At 45.0% G+C, this 21,384-nt stretch overlaps 1 protein-coding gene across 2 annotated transcripts in view; it reads right to left on the bottom strand.

The window, feature by feature from the left end:
• Nucleotides 1-2,478: 2,478 nt before the first annotated feature.
• Nucleotides 2,479-21,384, bottom strand: part of SRPK2 (SRSF protein kinase 2) — a 704,996-nt gene continuing 686,090 nt past the window's right edge. For both annotated transcript variants that reach the window (XM_078680403.1, XM_078680411.1), the window contains one exon: nucleotides 2,479-4,150. In XM_078680403.1, coding sequence (XP_078536529.1) covers nucleotides 3,966-4,150 — 185 coding nt within the window. In that variant the 3' untranslated portion in view covers nucleotides 2,479-3,965. The remainder of the gene's footprint in view (nucleotides 4,151-21,384) is intronic.

Here is a 21,384-nt window from a genome sequence, read left to right as displayed (position 1 = left end):
GGGACTCGATTTACTTGCTGACACATTCTCCCCTTCCTGCTGCTCCGGTGTCCAATTGGCTACAGGTGCGCCAAATTTGAAATCCCTCCTTGTGCAAAGGATACTGGGACATGTAGTCATTTGCATATTTTTCTCCCTTCGGTGGGTCAGAGTTCTATTACTCTAATGATACAATACCATTAGCAAAGCAAATAGCTTTAACTTAATAAAAGGCGCGACCTATTTCATTTTTAATGCTTGTTTGAGCAGTGTGCTGGGCGATTTGGCGGCTGAAGCAGGGGTGACACCACTCGTGCATACCTGCTGACACCAGTGCGTGACCGTCACCCGTCAGTCCCTAGGGAACCCTGCACCGACCACCTCTTAGGCGGGAACCCTATTTTAGGGGCTGCCCGTGACACTGTGGTCCCCGTGTTCACACCGTCTCTCATCTTCCACGCACTGAACAGCTGCCTAGGGGCCAGTGGGGCTGGGTCCAGGGGCGTTTCTACCAGTGGTGCAGCGCGAGCAGTGCACCAGGGCCCAGCTCACTTCCTTTTGTACACAGAAAGACGGACTGGGGCAGGGTTTACTCTCTGTGAAGTTTGGGGGGAGGGGGAGTGAAGGATAAGGATAATAAATATAGGATTCGTGAGACTGCTTTTCAGTAGCTGGCCAGGCTCGTTATTAACTCACTTGGTCATTTTACCACAAAGTCGAAAAAGGTTCTGAGAGTCTAATTGTCTGCTCAAGAGTTTTGGTGAGACAGTCCTCAGTCCGAAAAGCACGGGTGACGTCAGCCAAGAACAGGGATCCGACCCGCTAAAGCTACACTGAGAGGCGCGAAGAAATAGACCATGGGATGTGCTATTTTAGGGCAGCCACGCGTTTTCACTATAATTATAGATTTACTGCACTTACCAGTTAACCTCCAACTGCCGCAGAATTTGCAGACTGGAACAACAAGCGCGGTACCGCAAAGGCAGCCGCTTGTTTATTTTCGCTTTGTGCTTTCACTTTAAGTGAAAGGCTGCAACAAGGAGGGACTTAGAAGCCTCCTTTACAAACAAAAGCCAGCGTTTTGCATGGAAGCTGATGCTAGCCAATTAAAAAGATGGGCGGGGCTTCAACTCCGCCTCCAAGAGCTTCAGAATCTGTATTGATTCCAAGAAGCTCACGGATGCCGAGAGCAGTGCATGCACGCTGCTATCTCCAGTCGAGACCTAAACAACAGGGGAGTGCCACTTTGCAAAAACCTAACTATTAGTTTACAGTAATTTTCTAGCAGACAGGGCCAATAATTTATGAAGAGCTGTTGGTTACCCATGAAAAAACACAGGCAGTAAATAAACAAATGACTTGCACACAGATTCCGACTAAACATTATAAAAAGCCTGCTGCAATGGAAAAACAAACGTTTTGCTTTCTGCACACAATATGCGTAAGAAGTTAATATGACCTGTATTTTTTTTATGTAAACAGTGCCTCATGCATTGCAATGCAACCACACGTTTGGAAGTGGAAATATACATTAACTAGCTATAACATGAGGTAAAAGAAGGATTCTTCTCTGGGACAGAACCTAAGCCTACTCTAGGTATTTGTTAAAGAGTTAGTAAAAATAGGCCCTGCAGATAGCTGCATTATCAAGCCAGAACTAAAACATGTGTCTCAGTCTAATAAAAACATATTTTTAGTTTTACCTATCCTTACAGAGTTGTATGCTGTTTTTTAAAAAAAGAATCTACAATTATAAGAATCGTCTCTGACTTGGGTCAGTTAGCAAAAAGCAATACAGTGACTCGCTCCAGAACCTCCAAACCTTGTCCCCTGCTAAAGTAATTTCTTTACAATGGTGACAAAGCAGGGTATTGTTTTTAGGTTGCGAAAGCACGCTAAGCGATTTATTAACATAGTTGACCCTCCGTCAGAGATATTCAAGGGCAAAGTAAGAAAAGAAAACAAATTAATGGTTATCATGCAGACTGATGAGTGACGCAACATGGACCACTTTCCTCAACCACTTCAACTAGGCTTTAACGCCTGCTATTATCTGAAAGGTAGGACATTGGACTTTCAGTCATGTAGGTAAATGCTGTAGAGCCCCTTGAATATATAAGAATTCAGCTTCCATCATGTACCAGTGAAAGAATTTCTCGCTGCACATCATCAATGGCTTGAGGTATTTTTTAGTTGAGCTCCAAGCGAGAACTGGGATCTTCAAAGTTAGAATGAACAAGGCAATAATGGACAAAAAGAGAAGATAACATCAGACGTTGCACACATATTGAAGAAAAATGGTTTCTCCTGCGGACACACTGAAAACATTCAAAGTGGTGAAGATTATTCTAATTTTGTTGTCATTTACTTTAATAATTATTTGTTTTATTTAATAAAAATGCACTCTAAACCACACTAAACATGCCCTCTTCCCCCCCCCCCCAAATGGCAGTACCCCCCCACCAACCCCCGGTCAAACATACTACAAGGAGAACAATATATGAAAAAACATCACTTTAATTAGACAATTGCAAGCACCTTAACAACAACTGGTTACTGTTACAACGCTGGGGTATTTTCACAATCTAGTTATTGCAAAGGCTTTTTAATAAACTGCAGTGGAGAAAAAGTTGCACCATAATTAATGTGTAAAACCAGAAATAAACGTACATTCATTCCACACACTTCTAAAAGAGGCGAAAAATACCTCCATAATTTACATTCTAAAATCTGTATTGCCCATGACATAGATTCCTTAACATTGTTTCCAAGGGAAATGCTTAAACAAAACTACATGTAACCTGCAAAGGGAATATGTATGCCAATTCCTGGGAAAAACATTAAAACCAGTGCAATACATTTTTTTTATAAAGTTTTTTAACGTTTTAAATAAAACTGTATACGGAATGAACTTGGTCTTTCTTTGAGAATGACATTTGGGGGTTGAAGTAGTACGCCTATCACACTGAAAATTGTAGATCACAATACATTTAAGCCTGCAAATTCGTCTTCTCTTTTCTATTACAGCAAAATAATGTATGTATATAAATATTTATATGTCTTGATAAATTTAGCGATTCTACAAAGGGAACGTGTTCCCATGCTAATGTGAACATTATGTAATGTACAACTTACAGTGCTCAATTAAGGCAATAACACGTGGTACCATGTCTTCATCGTCACATTTTAAGGGACATTGCTATTGCTCCTTAAAAGCACTTTGTAAAATATGCAAAGTGGTAATGGGTGTGCTCAACTCGAAAGTACTCTCGTAGACAATGAAGTCTGGCCTCCCTTTAAAGTGCTACTTGGGATATTGAATTAATAAAACAATAGCAGCTTGCTTTCCAATTCATCGTTCTAGGAACATTTTACAACACCCCTTTAAGCAGCTTTAACCCACTACATGCGGCTTTGGAGGCTCGATAGCTCTCAAAGGTAGCTGTACTTGGCAAGTGGAGCCCCCATCTGCTATTCAATGGGAAAACATTTACAAGGTTTGGTTACATACACTATAATACAAAATGATGTCCCTTTGACAGAAGATAGCCTTTAGCTCCTTCTTGTTTCTCAAGTTTGACTTGATAATTTCTTACATTTGTAAATAATGTAACTCATCATCTGCGAAAACATTTTTCATAAATAGATACAAAATTTGCCAAACACATGAAAAAAATACCTGTTCAAAAAATCTGACATCTGAATGCCACAACACGGGGAACAATTCTGGTGGACAGATAAGAGTGTTTTCAGAAAAGAGTAGGTCGGTTAACTACTAGCTGAGGACTAACAACACTACCCTTCCCAAAACCATCGTGCACAAAAAGCAGAATGTCAAACAACAGTACTTCGAAGCAAAACAAATGGTCTGAGGCTGAATACAGCTCACTTTATAATCCTAATAAAGAATCGGTTGACAATCATCCTTTAGCTCTGAATTACAAGAACGCGGTGGCTGGATCAGAAAGGTATATTTGGAAATTCTGTTAAGAACTCAACCAAGGGTGCCTTAGGCATTCTCCAGCAGACGCTCGCTTCTCCGGGACCATTTCTAGCATGGGGACCAGGAAATCTGTAAACTGTGCAGCATCTTCATGTGGCCATCCATACTTCTCAACAAGGACGTCAAATAAGCTCCAGGGTTTCAGCCGTGTAATGTGTCGAAGCTCTCCTACAGAAAGAAGGTTTCACATTAAAAAGTGTATGCATCAAAAACTTACTTTTCTCATTAAAAGTTATTAAAAACAGTAAAAGTTTGATGCACGGAAGAGGCATGTGCAACAGTGTGTGGCACCAACATTACACACATATTATTCATTAAAAAAGAAAGGAATGTTTTCAGTTTTTTTTTTTTATAAATGTTTGTATTGAAAAACACATCTGCAACACAATACAGTGCAGAGGGTCGCACAGATTACACATTACAGTAAGTATGGGTGAATGGATACATTGACTTCATCATAGAGAGGAATATCATGGGGATACGGGGTCATCATGTTCAACACTTCGAGGAGGTATACAAATCTCCCCTCTATATGCATTCCATGGATTCCAGATAAAGGACCACTTCCTAGGACACCCCCTTGCCAGATATACAGTTTTTTCTCTAAACCTGTACCAATCAAGGTCATTCTCCCAGGCGTCCAGGGTAGGCGGGTGTGCTGCCCCCCCCACAGTTGAGCGATGTTTTGTTTGGCCAACAGGAACCCCAGTGTGACCCATTTCGTCTGGGAAGTGTTCAGGTCTGTGGGCTCCCAAATATTTAGAATACATTGTCGAGCCTCCGGACGGAGAGAAACACATAGCACCTCATTGATTGTGGCATGGATTTGGAGCCAGAAGAAGCTAATATGTGTGCATTCCCAGATGGTGTGCATGAATGTTCCGGTGAGTCCGCAACCCCTTTTACATTCGCCTGTGTCCGACCACCCCATGTGTACCAACCGGGGCCCTGTGATTTAGATCCTATGAAGGATTTTAAGCTGTACTAGTCGCAAGCGTGCAGGAATAGCCACCTCTTTAGGGGAGGATATTGCCACTTGTCAATCCTCGTCATCTAATTCTATCCCATCCTGTGTCCACTTATCCCGCAATGTTTGTAGAGGGTCTGTCATGTGGTTGATTATGTTTTCAGTTCTTAACCCACTGCTTTTGGAATACGGCCCTGGACGTTCTTCACCATCCTACTTCAAAATAATCTCTTCTTTTCACTTGGCCTTTAGAGAAAAGACATAGGGCCTGATTACGAGCTGTGGTTGAGGTGAAGTGGCGGTCGGGGCTGCCACACCTGTGGTCCGACCGCCGTTATTACAAGTACGGTGATTGTACAGTTTTGGGACCGCCACAACAGCCGGGGAACCGCGGCAGTCTGGGGCAGCAATATGCTTGGCAGTGCTACTGCGGCACAGTCAAGCATATTCTGAGTTTTCCCACCGCCAGTCTTGGGCCCCTGTTACCGCTGTACATTGGGATGCATGCAGGGGGCACATGGTATGCCCCCCCTGTGTGCATGCATGTCCAGTTCCTGCATGGCACGGACTAAACAGACCATGTCATGCAGAAACTTGCTTTGGCGTTCACACTGAGGTGGCACCTCCGTGGGAACGCTAAAGACACTGCCCACTAGACCAGGGGAAAACTCCTAATTTGAATGGCCGCTGTTGACTTTCACGGTGAGGGAGTGGGGCGGTGGCTTGCCGCCAAAGTCGTGCAGATTTTTACTTGTTAGGTGTGGTTTAATAAATCGTTTTTTCCTACTGAAACATTTTATGGTTGGCTGGCACTCTTGGAGAGAGGTAGAAGAGGTGGCCCTACCTCTAGACCATTAGCTCATCCCACTTAAATTTGGTACCTGTCCACATCTTTTTGAAAAAGTGCAGATGATTGAATGTGTTCTTTCCCTCCTTGCCTATGTCCCTACTGTTCAACACGGAAATCTAAACAAGAACAAGATTACGCCACTCATGGATTTCAACTGGGTATTGCTCGACAGGGATTATCTACCGGTTAAATTAGAGTTCCTTACATTTTCCTCAAAGGTTAGGCAATCACTTTGTCACTGGGCCACAGACAGACAAATGGAAACCTCTGAGCAAATCAGTGCAAATGCACTAAAGGCCTTTCTGAGCTCATCCAAAGGCTAAGAAGTAATTAACTACATCCATGACAGTCCAATAAGAACACATTACATTATATTAAACAGTAGGATGCAATCATATTGAACTTGGCCAGTTAATTATTTTTTAGCCACAGGCCGGTGATGTTAATTGCAAGGTCAAAACCTCATTTACACCTGTCCACTGCTAAGGTACTGACAGTGGCCAACTAATCAGAAGACAATAAGATCCTCTTCCATAGACAAGCATACATTTAAAAAAGAGGAATAATGCAAATAATACAGAGATAAAATCACAGGCAGTCACATGAAATTGTTGAATGCAAGCAGTAGCATGTAATCTGAGCTCTTTATGACATTCAAAACCTATGTCTAGGTTTAAAGAGCTAGGAAGATGGGTGAAATCACTTGCTAAAGCTATACGACAGGGTTTTCTTCCTGAACAGTTGAGTCTGGGTATCATCTATGTTGCACAGTGTGCAGACTATTAGGCAGATACGACTTTGTCTAGCTCTACAGGTATAAGAATATCAAAAGAGTTAGACCTGATATAAATAGTGTGCGTTTTCAGTAGCTCATCCTAGTAGGCAGGCCATGCTGGGACACCTGGGCCTGTATTACGATAAGGGTGCACTCTCCCTGTTTCTGCCACGGCACACCTTATTAAGGTGAATGCACGTCTCTGAGGGCAGCAGCAAACTCTAACTGCCATGGGGGCAGCCCATTCAAGTAAAATAGATAGCAGCTGCTTCAAACCCACTCTGTGTAACACAGACGAGTCAAGAGGGATTACCGATCCCCTTGTGGGTGCAGTGAGTGACTACACCCGCCTGCTAAGGGATGTTTTGGGGGGCAATGGGACCCCCTTTGTCTCCTCCAGAGGGCTGCCTTTAGGGGTGCACTGAAAGTGCAACACATTTTTGAGGCGCACTAAAAGAGTGCCTCCTAATGATATGTTTTCCTGCACCCGCATCCATAAGACAGCATGGGTACAGAGGCGAAGTGATTCCCTCATTTGCATGTGGCCACACCCAATGCACATGAGGAAATGCCCTCTTCAGATACTGCTGGCGTACATGTATCAGTATTACTGATGGGGCTGCTCAAGCGTCTGTGACCCCTTCTGTAATACCAAAGTGCCCCGGGGCACACAACGCGGACGCACATGCCTGTTGCACCCCCAGGGTATTTTCTGTAATATGACCCCTGGAATGGATATGCCCTTGCACAATCTTTAAGATCATTCTGGTGCTGGAACCAAAGCTTCATTTTAGCAAAACGGAGCACAATTGTCAAAAAAAGGCAATTTTTTTGGGAAGTAAGCCCTTCTCCTCCACATGTACGTCTCATTATTCTTTTGTTTCGTTACTCAGTCTGCTTCTGTTTCCCCAGCACGATATTAGCCAGTTCTTACTAAGTAGATGTGCATGTGTGCAGCAAACAGAAAAACCCCTGGGAAAGACACTGCTCTATAATAGTAGGTCAACAAAAGATTTACACAGTCTATTTATAAAGGATCAATATTTCACAGACACTTTGTGGGGGTGAAGTTCAAGGACATATAGAGACGTGTGATGTTACATCCAAAATCTTTCGGAGGGCATACACAAGGAAGAATGTGGAGACCACACCCTAAATCTTATTTCTGAATGTTTAATGTGTGTTTCTCGCAGACTGATTTCCTAAAGTTAAAAGAAAAAGTTCACACTTACTACATCTATTCAAATCCTCTTGTAATAGTTGCATGTCAATGCTCCTTCAGGTAATTCCACAATACTAGTATAGTAATGCTACCTGTCTTCAATTTTTGGTAGGACATATGACAGACAGACTGAAAATGGCTCAGAAAGCTGGATGTTCTGCTCCGGGAGCTGCTGTGGAATGGAGGCCATCATAGGACGTCCCTTGCTGTGCTGAAGCGCCCACATGAGCAGGGTAGCTTTGGGGTCCCAGGCTTTGAACTATATTATATAGCGGCACAGTTGCAGTGGGTAACAAGGTGGCTTGATGACGCCTGCCAGGACACCTTGGACACTCTGGGACTGGTGCCACATTGGAGGCTCTTACTTTCCCAGTTTTACGCACTACTGTGCTGATACCCCAGCCAAGTGTTTAGTTGCAGGTAGCCCTACATACTGGTGACGCGGCATGGTACGGACTGGTAAGGCGCCTTTATATGCTTCGGGTATACCGCTGGTGGGGCTGCCCATGAGACCCCAGTTTGGTGCTTCACTGCAGCCCAGCCTCGGGCCTGGACTTCAGCCTGAGTAACAATGGTGGGGAACTGTTTTGAACTGGGTACCCTTCTCCCGATGGAGGAGCTCTGTGACCACTATGCCCTACCCAGGGGTAAATTCCTCATTTATGGGGCACTGGTGCGGTCATATACAAGCTTATGGGGCCTGGGAAGTGGGATACCACTGCGGCAATCAGTGCTGAAACTGCTGCTCTCCCTTGGCTTAGCGTGGGGTCAGGTGACCTGGTTGTACAAGACGCTGAATGACATGGGACGGAAACCATGGCGACTCTTAGGCACAACTATTTGAAACAGGGAATGGGTTAGAATGTTAGTTTACCGCAAAAGCATTTCTTGCAACACGAGTTTGAAATATATACAATTTAACCTCTTACATATGACTTATATTAATTACCCTGCATGGGTTGAGGATTATCTACAGAGGGGATAACCAGGAGTGCCTGAGGATTCAATCTCCTGATGCGGATTTCGTCACATGACATGGGGATGCCCCTCCTTTATTGAAATGCAGTTCTGCTTTGCCCCATGCAGCTAGCTGTTTGTCGCGCACGATCTTGCACGATGGAAACTTTTCTTTTGGGAAGTTTTTCTAGACCGAAAGCACGCCGGGTGGGTACCCGATGTTTAGTTTTAGCTCTCGCATTGGCTGGGCACGGAATAGCACTTCCATGGAAATCGCGGATGGGACTAGTGGTTGAGGTATGAGAAAAGATGTTACCACTTGGGCTAGAGCTGAGGAAAGTATATTCCATAGAAAGGATGCCCGAGGTCTACGAATGGTTCTTGTAGTGGGACTGTGAGTGGAAATATTAGGGAGCTGGGAACACCTGGACGGAGATTTAGGTTCCGAACACGAGCATATTTACAAGCCCTTATCGCCACAGGAACGTCACTTTTTGCAACGTTCCTGAGGCGATTGGAGCTTCACCTTATTTTCAAGGCAGTGTTAAGGTACTTAACATGGCTTAACGCTGCCTTGTAAATAAGGCCCCCTTTCACGCTAGACTTAGCATGAAAGGGGTATGCAATGGGTGTTGCGGTGGGCGCTATGCAGCAACACCCATTGATTTTGAAGTTGACCCCTATTTACAAGGGTGTCAAAAATTAAGATCAGGGAAAACATAGTGTTAACCTCGTTTTTGCTGTGTTTATGTGTGCTGCATTGGGCAGTACACAGAAATAGCAAATTGCTAGAAATGATTGTTTATGTGCAGGAAGGTGTCCCACAATGCAGAATACACAGGGGTTGCAAATCGCCATTCTGGATTGTTTATGTGCAGGAAGGGACACCTTCTTAACAAACAATCATTCCCTCAATGCAGGCACCCTTGCAGTATTGGGCAAGGGGGCCTGCACTGGCGCTAGGCAGCTGAATTTAGCACCACAGCAGGAAGCAACACAGGGAAGCGCCGTATTACTATAAATACGACGCTTCCCTGTGACAGAGCGTGGAGTTAACCTGCGCTCTACCACTGTCTTGTAAATATGCCCAACAGTGGCTCAGAGGGTGGAAATGGAAACGACAGGGACGTGGAGTTGGGCGGGGCAGGGAATAGCGCCCCTCAGAGCCAGGACTGATCACAGAGTGGGGCGATTGCACTCAACCTGCTTATATAATACTGTGTGATGCCCACAAGCTTCGGCTGCGGTTTGGTACGCGACATAAGCCGTGCCATCACCCTCTACATAACTTTGACATAGACACACCGGGCTGCCCAGATGCCATCTTTTCGGAGCCAGGTGTGTTTCAATTCCTTCCTCTATTGAAGTTAAGCGCTGAAGGACTCGTGGTCCAAATTCCAGAGACATTTTGTTAGTTATGTTTGATTTCACCTGTTTAATGATAACTATTCCTTTGTCCCCGATTCCCTCCTGTATTAGGCATTACCTTAGAGTCCCTTGACCCTAAAATGCCTGCTCATAGACTACCTGTCACACCATGCACTGTATAGACCTGATTTGAAGCTGATCGAAGAAAACCGCATGCTCATGTAGGATGCAGGTCCCCTATAGACTTGCAGAGGTCATATCCATGGGTACTTAGGTTGCAGGCGAGAAAGACGGGCAAGGATTGCATTTGAGTGGTCCATGCATGCTGGCAATTACTGCAAAAACGTATGGGCTCAGTTACTTAGATTGTTATTTTAATGTGCAAGAATTGCAATGTTTTAAAATGCAACAAAAAAGATATAAAAAGAAAAAGCTGACGGAAAACAATTTCTAAAAATGGGCAAAAATGTTGGCCATCCATAAATGGATCAAAACAGCTGCACTAGTAAGAACGTCCTCTTGTTTTAATTAGATGATTCCCTGAAATGTCAACATTTGCAGTGGATTTCGAGCAGAGGCACATTTCAGGATTTGGCTGCCAGCCTAAAGTTGACGTGTTCGTTCATGTACAGTGCAGTGCCAATTTACCTTCTATGACAGGGTTGTTTGAAATTCCAAAAGCTTATGGACTTGGCTCCCTTCCCCTATGGGAACCGTAGAAAGACTGAAAAATAACCCTTAACTGTGCCCAAAGCAAAGCATTGACAGGCAAGAGACAAAACAAACAACAAAACACTAGACAACTCAGAATAGAGGTGTACCCCCACCAAACCACAAATTTGTCAGAAGGAAATCCATATACAGTTTTTAACAATGGCTGCCAAGATGACATTTACAAACTCTGGAGGAAGGATGAAGGTGTTGAGCTATCGCCGCTCAATAATCATGCATTATGGTGGAGACTTCAAAGTCTGGGTGCACAACCCTGCCTTGTTGGTGTGACAGTAGGTCCTCCCAGAGGGGAAAACTGATCGGAAGACCGATGCTTAAGCCCTAGAGTTCCAGATACCATAATCCTCATGCCCAATCCGGGGCTCCTAGCATGAGGAGGACCCAGCAGTTCTTGATCTTCTTCAGAACTGGGGGCATTAAAACTAACTACATCTTCTATTCTAAACGCCCCTCCAAATGGAAAAGCATCTTCCTTCAACATCTCCCAGTCATTAAATCAACTAAAATTCCTTATGGATTTAAACTATCCACTACTCTCTCTCCAGTTTTTCCATGGGAAGTTGACATCTCCATTTTCAAAACTGGCAACATCCTCATACAAGCTGCCAAATCACACCTCACCATTTTCGAACATCACTTCTGCACCTTGTCTCTCCACCTAGGCAAAACTATTCGTAATCCTCCGTCCACCCATCAGCTCATCCCCCTTATCTCTGGCCCCTTTCTCCCCCACCCGTCATCCCTCCAACCACTACCATACTCCAATCACCGTCATCCCCCTCCCCCTCCGCTGTCTTTTCCAGTGCCAATCCTTTCACCCAATCACCTTCCCCCAATCATCCTCTCACCATAGCGTCCCCCTGCTTTCTGACATCCCCACTGCACACCACCCCTCCCAGTCACTCACGCACTACAATGACCTGTCACCCCATCCCTAACCCCTTTCCTCCCTCCTTGCACCGCAACCTACATCCTTACCCTCCCCCTCTCGTTCCCTGTCCATGCCCCCCCCCCGGCCCCATAACCCTCTCTGAATCCTTCATGTCACCCACCCAATTACACACCACCGTTAACTCCCACACAACCCTTCTCCATACTCTTCACGCCCTTTTAACATCTCTATCCTCTTACCCTTAGGTTGTTATTCTCCTGTCCCCCTTCCCGCCTCCGCTCTCACCCAACATCCTTAAAACTCCTCATCCCTCCCCCACTGGCCCCACACACCCAACACACAACAGAACTCCCTCCACCGCAAACACAGAGCATCCCCTATTCCCCTCCCCAACTTTTTCCCCCTCACTCCAATAACCCAGACCCTACGCAACATTGAACGCAACCTAAGTTGACGAACAAACTCTCTCAACTTAGAGAAGATTTAAATTCCATCAACTCTAGTTCCCCACTCATCCATGCAAGGTCCCCCTTTCCCAGCCGAAAACACCTCCCTATCTATAATCATCCTCGGAATACTACCCCAATCCGCTGCCATTTGCACAGGCCTTGCCGCACATTGAACCAGCTCTCCCCTTCCGACCATTCCGACCTATGCAATTCGTACCTTCCCAGCTTAGCAATCAATAACCACTACTCTAACATCCCCGTTATCCTGGGGACCAACATAATCCCCTCCTCTCCCGCTTCTCCTAGACCCCCTCCTCAACTTACCACTATCCACTCCTGCCCTCCAAAAACAAACCCAAACCCCTCTCCTGCATGCTGGTGAACTGTCGATCTGCCGTCCGAAACGCCATCGAAATGTTCGAATCCATCCTAAGCGAATCCATTGACATCGCGTTCCTCACAGAAACCTGTCTCAATGACTACTCAACGAGCATGCTCGACCAACTCTACCCCCGCATACTTTATCCACATGAAAGGCAGACCCGACAGAACAGGGGGTGGCTTAGCCATAATCTTCAAAAATGAACTTCAGCCCTCCCTTAACAACTCTGGCCATTCCACCTTTGAATACCTTGAAGCTGAACTTAAAATTCAAGGTTCCCTCCCAATTCGTCTGCATAACATCTACCGCCCTCCTGGCGATCCTCATCCCTTCATTAATGAGCTATCCGACCATCTTACCCAGTCCTCAATAACGAACTCTAAAAGTCTTTTCCTTGGAGACCTCAACCTCCACTTAAACAACTCCAAAGATCCCACAACCACCCTCCTCACCAATCTTCTCGAGATCAATGACCTCAAGCAACTTTGCCAGACCCCTACACACACCAAAGGAGCCATTTGGACGCCCATTATTACCAATAAGGAATTGGCCTTCCTGACCAATATCATCCCAATTGACTGGTCTGACCGTTCACCATTACTACCACGTCTCCCCCCTCCCCCCCCCAACTCAATCCATTAAACCCAGGAAATTGACCAGAAATTTTAAACAGATCCTCCCTGGTGTTCTTGAGTCCAAACTCCAAGCCCAACTGCTCTTCGCTCCTCTCTCACAAAATGCAAATTATCTTACTGAAGATTTTAATAAAGCCATCACTGATGTCCTAGACCAAATTGCCCTGACTAAACTTAAAATCAAAGGAATATCCCTTCCAAATCTTGGTTTAACTTGGAGCTCAATAACGAAAGACGTTCACTAAGACTGATGGAAAGAACATGGAGACAACATCCCTCTCCCGCAAATCTGACACTCCTTAGAGAAGCTAGATCTACATACAAGAAGCACATTTTAAACGAAAAGGCATCCTTCTTCTGTACACAACTCGATCAGGCCAAAAATAGACCCAGAGAACTGTTCAGCATTATTCGTAACCAAACCTCCTCCGCACAGCCTAACCTGATGTCCTCGACCACTAGATGTGAAGAAATTGCCCAAATTGATCAATCCTTTCCTTCAGCTCTGATCCCAATCAGCCCCCTTCCTCCTCCTGACATTACCTCTAAACCTTTCACCAATCTCTCCACACCCCCTGATCCCCCCCAACATACACACCTACTGCTACACCCCCCCAGAACTACTCCTCAATCCCACCCACAACTACTACTCCTCCTCTTGTTCCCAACCACCCTAACTCACAACTGAAAAACAATGCATCCTGGCATAATTTCCTCCCTGTTACAGAACACGAAGTTCTCAACATCATCGCTAAACTTAAACCATCCTCCCATACCAAAGACCCCTTCCCCATAAACCTTATCCAGGACCTAAAACACATCATTGCACCATCTTGGACTACAATCATCAACACCTCCCTTGCCACAGGATGTGTCCCTATCTTACTTCAACTTGGTCAAATCTCCCCCATTATTAAAAACCCTAATGCTGACCCTAATGACCTAAACAATCTCCGCCCCATCTCCAACCTCCACCTTCATTCTAAAGCTCTCGAAAAATGTGTCTTACTCCAATTAGACAAACACATTGAAAATTTTAACCTACTGGACCCCCTACAATCAGGCTACAGGAAAAGCTGCAGCACCGAAACAGCCATGCTAAATATTGTTGATGACATCCATCACTCCCTTGATAATGGTGAAACATGTCTACTCATCCTCCTTGATCGCTCCGCAGCCTTTGATACTGTCAACCACTCTGCCCTACTTAATGTGCTCAGAGATCGCTCTGGCCTTAATGGTACTACCCACAAATGGTTTGTCTCCTATCTACAACATCGAACACAGCAAATCAAAATTCACGACTGTTTATCTAACCCCACTCCGGTTTCCCTAGGAGTCCCCCAGGGATCTATTCTCTCCCCCATCTCTCTTTAACCTCTTTATGGAACACCTCACCATTATTCTTAAACAAGCTGGAATCAATTACCACCTCTATGCCAATGATACCCAACTTTACTATAAGATCGAAACCCATGCTGACATCCTACACCTTAACAACATCCTCACTAAGATCCAATCCTGGTTCCAATTAAATCATCTCAAACTGAACCCTAAAAAACTGAAATCATTCTCCTCTCCCCTAGACTAACCCTCTCCCCATCCAAACCTGGATCTCCGACCTCAATTGCTCACTCTCCTTGTCTAACTCAGTCAAATCTCTTGGTATTTCCATTGACAATATCCTTAATCTTAATGCTCACATTAAAAATTCGGCAAAAGGAGCGCTCTTCACTCTCCACCATCCTAAGAAAATTAAGTCCTTTATTCCATCAGAAGACTTTAAATTGGGTCCTTTCGCGAATTGATTACGGCAACGCCATCTTCACCGGAATCCCTAAGGTCCACCTAGCTCCACTCAAATCTGTACTCAACCTTGCAGCCGGGTTCCTCACCGACTGCAAACGTTTCGACCACATCTCCCCAGCCATTGAAACTCTTAAATGGCTCCCCATCGAAGGCAGGTCTGCCTACAAAAATGCTTTCATTACACACAAAGCCCTCCACCAAAACACTCCGCCATACCTCGCCTACAAACTCTGCGTAGCGGGCAGTTCCCGAACTCTGAGAAGTACTAACGCTCTTCTTCTTGTCCCACCCCTGCTAAAAAAAAAATCCACACAATCCCGCTCCTTCTCCGGTAATGGCCCACTCACCTGGAATGCCCTCCCCAATGACCTGTGATGCAACCGTTCCTATTTCAGCTTTAAAAAGGACCTTAAAGTGCACCTCCTCAATAAATATTGAGGGTCTTAACTGGAACCCATTTTTCGATCTTACTTGTCACATATGTATATAACTCTTGCTCTAATATCTGTTTTTGTATATTTACAAACCGTTTCTCTTTGTTAACCTTTTATAATTCCCTGCTGTTGATTTTTGTTCTTTTTACTGTAACTATCCTATACTCATGTAAAGCGCTCCGATACCTCTGGTCCAGCCAGCGCTCTATAAAACCTCTAAAATAAATAAGGGATTTATTGGCAGGAAGGAGTACAGGAGTCCTGAGTTTCACTCTTGGTGGAAGGGTCCCCTAGGCAGAGGCGCCTTGGAAACTCCTACGTATAGAACTGCAGACTTGCACATTCTTGGATTGTGGTGAATAGATCAAGCCAAGGTTCTTCCCATTTGAGGAAGAGACCTTAGACCACCTCTGGGTTTAACTGCCACTTATGATCTGTCATACATTTCCACCCTGGTATTCAAAGATCATGCCAGGTTGGTTCCCCACCAAGAAGATTTGATGGTGGTTCAGTCATTTACAGAGTCTTTGTATGTACTGGTCCAGGACTCAACTCTGTCCTGCTTGTTGGAATATCACATGGTGATGGTGTTGTCCGTAAGCACCTGCTCTAGCCTCCCTTTGATGGACTAAAGGAAGGCTTCAACAAAAAGCGGATGACCCATTGCTTCAGGAGGTTGATATAGCAATGGGTCACTGTTGGGGACAAGAGGCCTCTGGTTTTCATCTGTCCCAAATCGGTAACCACTGTCAACTCTGGGTGGGGAAGGGAGAGGGGTCTGCCAATGACCCAATCTCGATCCAGTAACCACCACTGCAGATCTTTCAAAGTCTCCTCTGAGATCTAGACGTGGTTTAAGAGTTCCACTTGATGCGGGGACCACAGACTTCAGATACCAATGTAGGGCCCGCATATGGCCACCTGACATGCTTACCCAGAAGGATGCAGGAGGCCCAAGAGTCAACCTCACTTAAATCCAGGACAGAGGATGAAAGATCAGGATCATTGCTTGAATGTCGTGGACTCTCTCTTTTTGAGACAAAGCACAAAACGGAACCGTGTCCAGGATGGCTCCAATGCTGGTGAGCATCGGAGAAGGAGTCAGGTGTGATTGTGGCATGTTCATAGTAAACCTCAAAGATGACAGGATGTTCACTCTAGTCTGGAGGTGGCTGAAGACTGCATGGGGTGAGCCCACCTTCAACAGTCAGTTTATGAGGTAGGGGAAGACTGGAACATCTGACCTCAGAAAGTGTATGGATACCACCACCATATGCTTTCGCGAGCACCCAAGTGGTGGTGGTGATACAGCGAACTGAAAATTCTCCTGTCCCACCACCAAGAACAGGAAGTAGCGCCATTGGGCTGGCATTTTGAAATAAGTGTCCTGCAGGGCCAATGCCACCATCCAGGGTCGAGGGCAGCCAAGACCTAGACAAGTGTGAGCATCTTGAATTTTTCCTAAGTAGGGAATTGAGTGGGTGCAGGTCAAAATAGTACAGAGGCCTCCATTCTTCTGCAACAGAAAGTAGCAGAACCACAACCTACATCTGGCGCAAGCACCTTCTTAATGGCTCCTTTGGGCAAAAGGGCCTGTACTTCTTGACTTAAGATGAACAGATGGTCGTTCCTCAGTTGCTTTTGAGATGGTGAAAGGTGAGGAAAGTGGTAATGAAAGGTAGGGTGCACACCTTTAGGGATTATCTGTATGGCCCACGGCATGATGTTCTGACATCCCTGTAAGAACTGTTGATCCTGCCTCCAAACAGGTGGCTGTGCTCCACTGAGGGCATGATAAAGGGGTTTGGCAAGTGGGACTATGGGTGGAAGGGGGTGGAGGGAGTGGGCTGAGCACAGGGGTGGGAGAGGGTGCAGCTGCGAAACTGCTGTGCTACCTGCAAAGGCTGAATTGGCTGACGGTTTTGTCTGCCAAAGTTGCAAAAAGAAAGTTATGTGGTTGAAGAGGCAGTGCAGAAAAACCCCGAGAGCGTGCAGTGGCCCTGCTCTACTTGAAAAACTCTAGAGCGGAATCCGCTTTGTCCCAGGGCATGTTTATGATGGACAATTGGACCTCGACTGAGAAACTTGAGGCCCGCAGCCAGGTGTGACGGCTGAAAGCAATGCTGGTGCAAATGGCTTGCCCAAAGGAATTGGTTGTATACAAACCACATCAAAATGCGAACTTGGCCACATCACGGCCATCTTTTACGGCTTGGACAAGGACAATTCGGAGGTCATTTGGGAGGAATTGAGCCACAGAATCTCAATGGTTTTGGGAATAGCAGCCCAGAAGGCATCTGGAACTGTAGATATGAGGGCCAAGCTGATGGAAGTAAAAAAATACCCGCTTCCCAAAGGCCTTCACTCGTTTTGACTCCCTATCAAGTGGAGTAGTCGGGAAGGTATCCAGGTTCGTCAAACTTGTAGATTGCTGCACCAACACACTTTTAGGGGAGGGTTGCGGAGATAAAAAAGCAGGATCGACCGAGACAGAGCAGTAGAGTTTCACAATCCCGCAAGAATGTTGTCAAGACATTCGTTTTGACCTCTGAGGTAGGGAGCTGGAGGTCTAGAACTTCGGCCATCCTGGGCATAACCATGGCATAAGCACAGCTCTCCTCAGGTGCAGGGCCAGGTGGTGAGAGGAGCCCAACTCAGAGGAAGTATCTAGCGCACAGGCTTTTGAAAGTCGCCACACCAATTTCCGTCACGGTATAGTTGCACAATCTCATCACCTGCGCTGCAATCATTGTCCAAATCAATGCCAAATAAGGAATGCTATCTATGTGCCCTTCCTTGTGGTGGTGGCAAGCCAAGTGGTGGCGAGCAAAGTGATGGAAGCAGAGTGCTGCTTTGGCGGAGGCACAACAACGCCAACTCTGAGTCAGAGAGCACAATGGAAACATCATCCCCCAGCGGCGATGAAGTCGGCATTGATGTCAATACTCTGGGAATCATGGAGCGAGGTGCCGGAAGCAGAGTCAGAAAGGGAGCTATCGGAGGACCAGTGATCGATTAGGAGAGTCCTACTGGCTCCAAAGGCAAACCCACTGGTGGTGCTCCACATGGAGAGCATCTTGGCTCCTTGGGGCCCAAAGGCGCGCCAGACAGAGTTGGTAAGGATAAAACGAGCCAGAGCATAGCTTCGCAAAACCCTTCATTCTGCCATTATGTTGGAGATAGCAGTGGAAACTCGGGATGTGCTGGGATAAGTTATAGTATAGGATCCAATGTCAATCGACTTCAGAAGGGAGATCAAGAAGCATGGTGACATTCTTGCGCCTACTCATTAGTATGTGAGTGGCAGAATGGGTCCCGCTTGGATTTTTGTGCTTTTTCTTTGACCCATTCGAAGACTTGAAGCGAGACGACGACTGACCTCGGGAACTACTCCTGCGACTTCTGGACCAGGAATGAGTCTGGGATGGACCATTCTACTTGAACAAAATGAGTTTGGGATGGACCGTTCTACTTGAACAGGTCTCGGCACAGAGTCTTCCATGGTTTGGTGACATAGTTTTGCCTCACTGTCTCATATGGCCTTCTGGTTCATTCGGGATGACTGCAGGCTTTAGAGTCGTAGCCTGAAACCAGGCACCACAAGCAAACCTGATGAGGGTCTATCAGAGACATTTGTTTGCGGCAGTCTTTGCAGGATTTAAAACCTGTTGTTTTGGGAGGTGACATTTCCTCTAGCAAACTGGATTTTCACATTTCAAGAGGTAAACAGGTCTCAGAGACAATGTATTACCCGATTCTAGTCTGGAGGTGTAGAAAAGAATTGACATCAACTCGAGGGAGTGGCGCCTATGTAGGCCTCACACTTAATTTGTGAAGCAGAATGGCTACAATTCTGGGCAGCACAACGCCATCTACCGGCGTACAGAAGTACTGCTCAGACATTTCGGGGTACAGTCTGATGGCTGGGAAATACTCAAAAGTTGCGCACTCTGCAGCTAGAAGACTATCAGAAATAGACAGACAGTGACCTTCTGTAAGCAGAGTAGCTGATTGAAACCAACTTAGTTATCCAGCCACTATATGCTTGTCAGAAGCCACCTCAGAGCTTAGATGGGCACTTTGGTGCTTAGAAGGTTTTGCTATGGCTACAAAAGGGAGGGTTTCTAGCCTAGAATAGATGTCAATAGTCAATGCTTTGCATTAAATGAACACTTTTTAGTAAATTATTTAATAGCTCCATCAGTGACGGCACAGCTTGAGCCCAAATTCCACAGCTACCCACATTACCAAAAAGGGCAGATTTTAATAGGGAATATGCAAAGTCTCCATCTTGTGATTTGAGGCATTTCCTGTTGCAGGTCCTAGACTCATTGACACAAGGGGGGGATACAGATTGTATTGGTAGAAATGTGGAACACAGAATAGTAGTACATTTGTTATTACCAATTGGACTTCTCTCCACTCTCCATTTTGTGCTACCAAACACAGGCCAGTGTGCAAAAAACATTTTTCAAAATTCCTTCTGAAGGGCATGATAGTATATAGGTAACCCTAAATTCATGTGTTCGCAAATAACCACTATGCCTTAGCCCAGTTCCTTGTGGACGTTGTAAAAAATATGGAGGTTTCTTTGATGCCCATTTTTCATTAATTATATTTTACCATATAAATGCTGCATGGTCGATATACAATGAAATATCCCTGTAGTCTGCAGCTCAGTTGTTGGCTCTAGATATCGCATGTTTTTGGACAACAACAAACCCTATATGCACCTGGGATCAAAACTGCGTGACAGACAAAAACGTATGATTTTTGTAATTCGGCAATCATGGCAAAAAATGATAGTTGAAAATGTTGTCACCACTATATTTTCCTACTTATCTAGATTATTTTTTATTTCAATGATTATTTTATTTGTGAAAACCATGAACAATTTACAAAAATTCCCCTTTGCGGAATTCAGAATTTTGGCTTGTTTTATGAAATATATAGTTTTCCAGGTTCACCTGTTCTTTTCACATCTGTGCTACCACAAACTGTAAGTATGTGGAAGCCACAAAAAGGTAAAAACTGGATTACCACTTAGAAAAATACAAAAACGGTTGTAAAACAATTGGATTCTGTTTACAACTAAGCTTATTCCTGAAAGGTGGGAAGATGGTGATCTTAGCACGACAAACCATTTTGTGATGACATTTTCAGAAAAAAAGCTATAGGCTTGTTTCCACAGCTTTTTTCCCATCTTTCAAAAAAAAAAAAAAAAAAAACGAAATGTTGCAATATAGTGACTATTTCCCAGTTTTCTCTAAGGGAATAATAAACCCTGGGTACTTTTAAAATTCACAAGTTGCGGGTATAAAAGGTCACACATTTGGCATGGATACCTTTGTGGAAAATTTTAAAGAAGGCTTAAGCAAGACCAATCCCAAACGTCTAAAAAATGGCTTGGTATTCAAGAAGGAAAAGGCTTAGCAACCAAATGATTACAATTGGAACGCTTTCTCAACATGGACCAGGTGGCATGCCACAAAAGTCTACTCTTCAACCTGTATGTGAGACCTCTAGAAAATCTAAGGTCTGAACTCAACATCTTCTTTCACCAGTATGCCAATGGTATACAGTTATGTCTGAAGTTTTAACCCCTTCCATGCTGCCGTCGGCCAATGGCCGACGCGGCCCCGCCCGTTTTGCGGAAGTGCCGCACTTCCACAAAATCGCGGGCGCATGGGAGGGGTTAATCACCTGATTCCATGAAAAAAGTAAATTCACAGTTGCTTTTATCCATCATTGAACAGAACGCAGATATCTTAAATTCAATGAAGCAAAGAAGGAATTTTCTTTTTGATCGCTAGCAGAAACAGAATTGCTTGTCAGTCATGAAACAAAACATCAAAATCTGCAAACATCATGCTTAAATGGCTACTTGAACATAATCAAAGGAAACCTTCACTTCCAAAAGGCACATACAA

The sequence above is a fragment of the Lissotriton helveticus genome, chromosome 1_1 (genome assembly GCF_964261635.1).
Source record: "Lissotriton helveticus chromosome 1_1, aLisHel1.1, whole genome shotgun sequence".
In the NCBI taxonomy this organism is placed as follows: domain Eukaryota; kingdom Metazoa; phylum Chordata; class Amphibia; order Caudata; family Salamandridae; genus Lissotriton; species Lissotriton helveticus.
The sequence above is the reverse complement of the archived record's forward strand: the minus strand, read 5'-3'. Positions and strand labels throughout refer to the sequence as shown.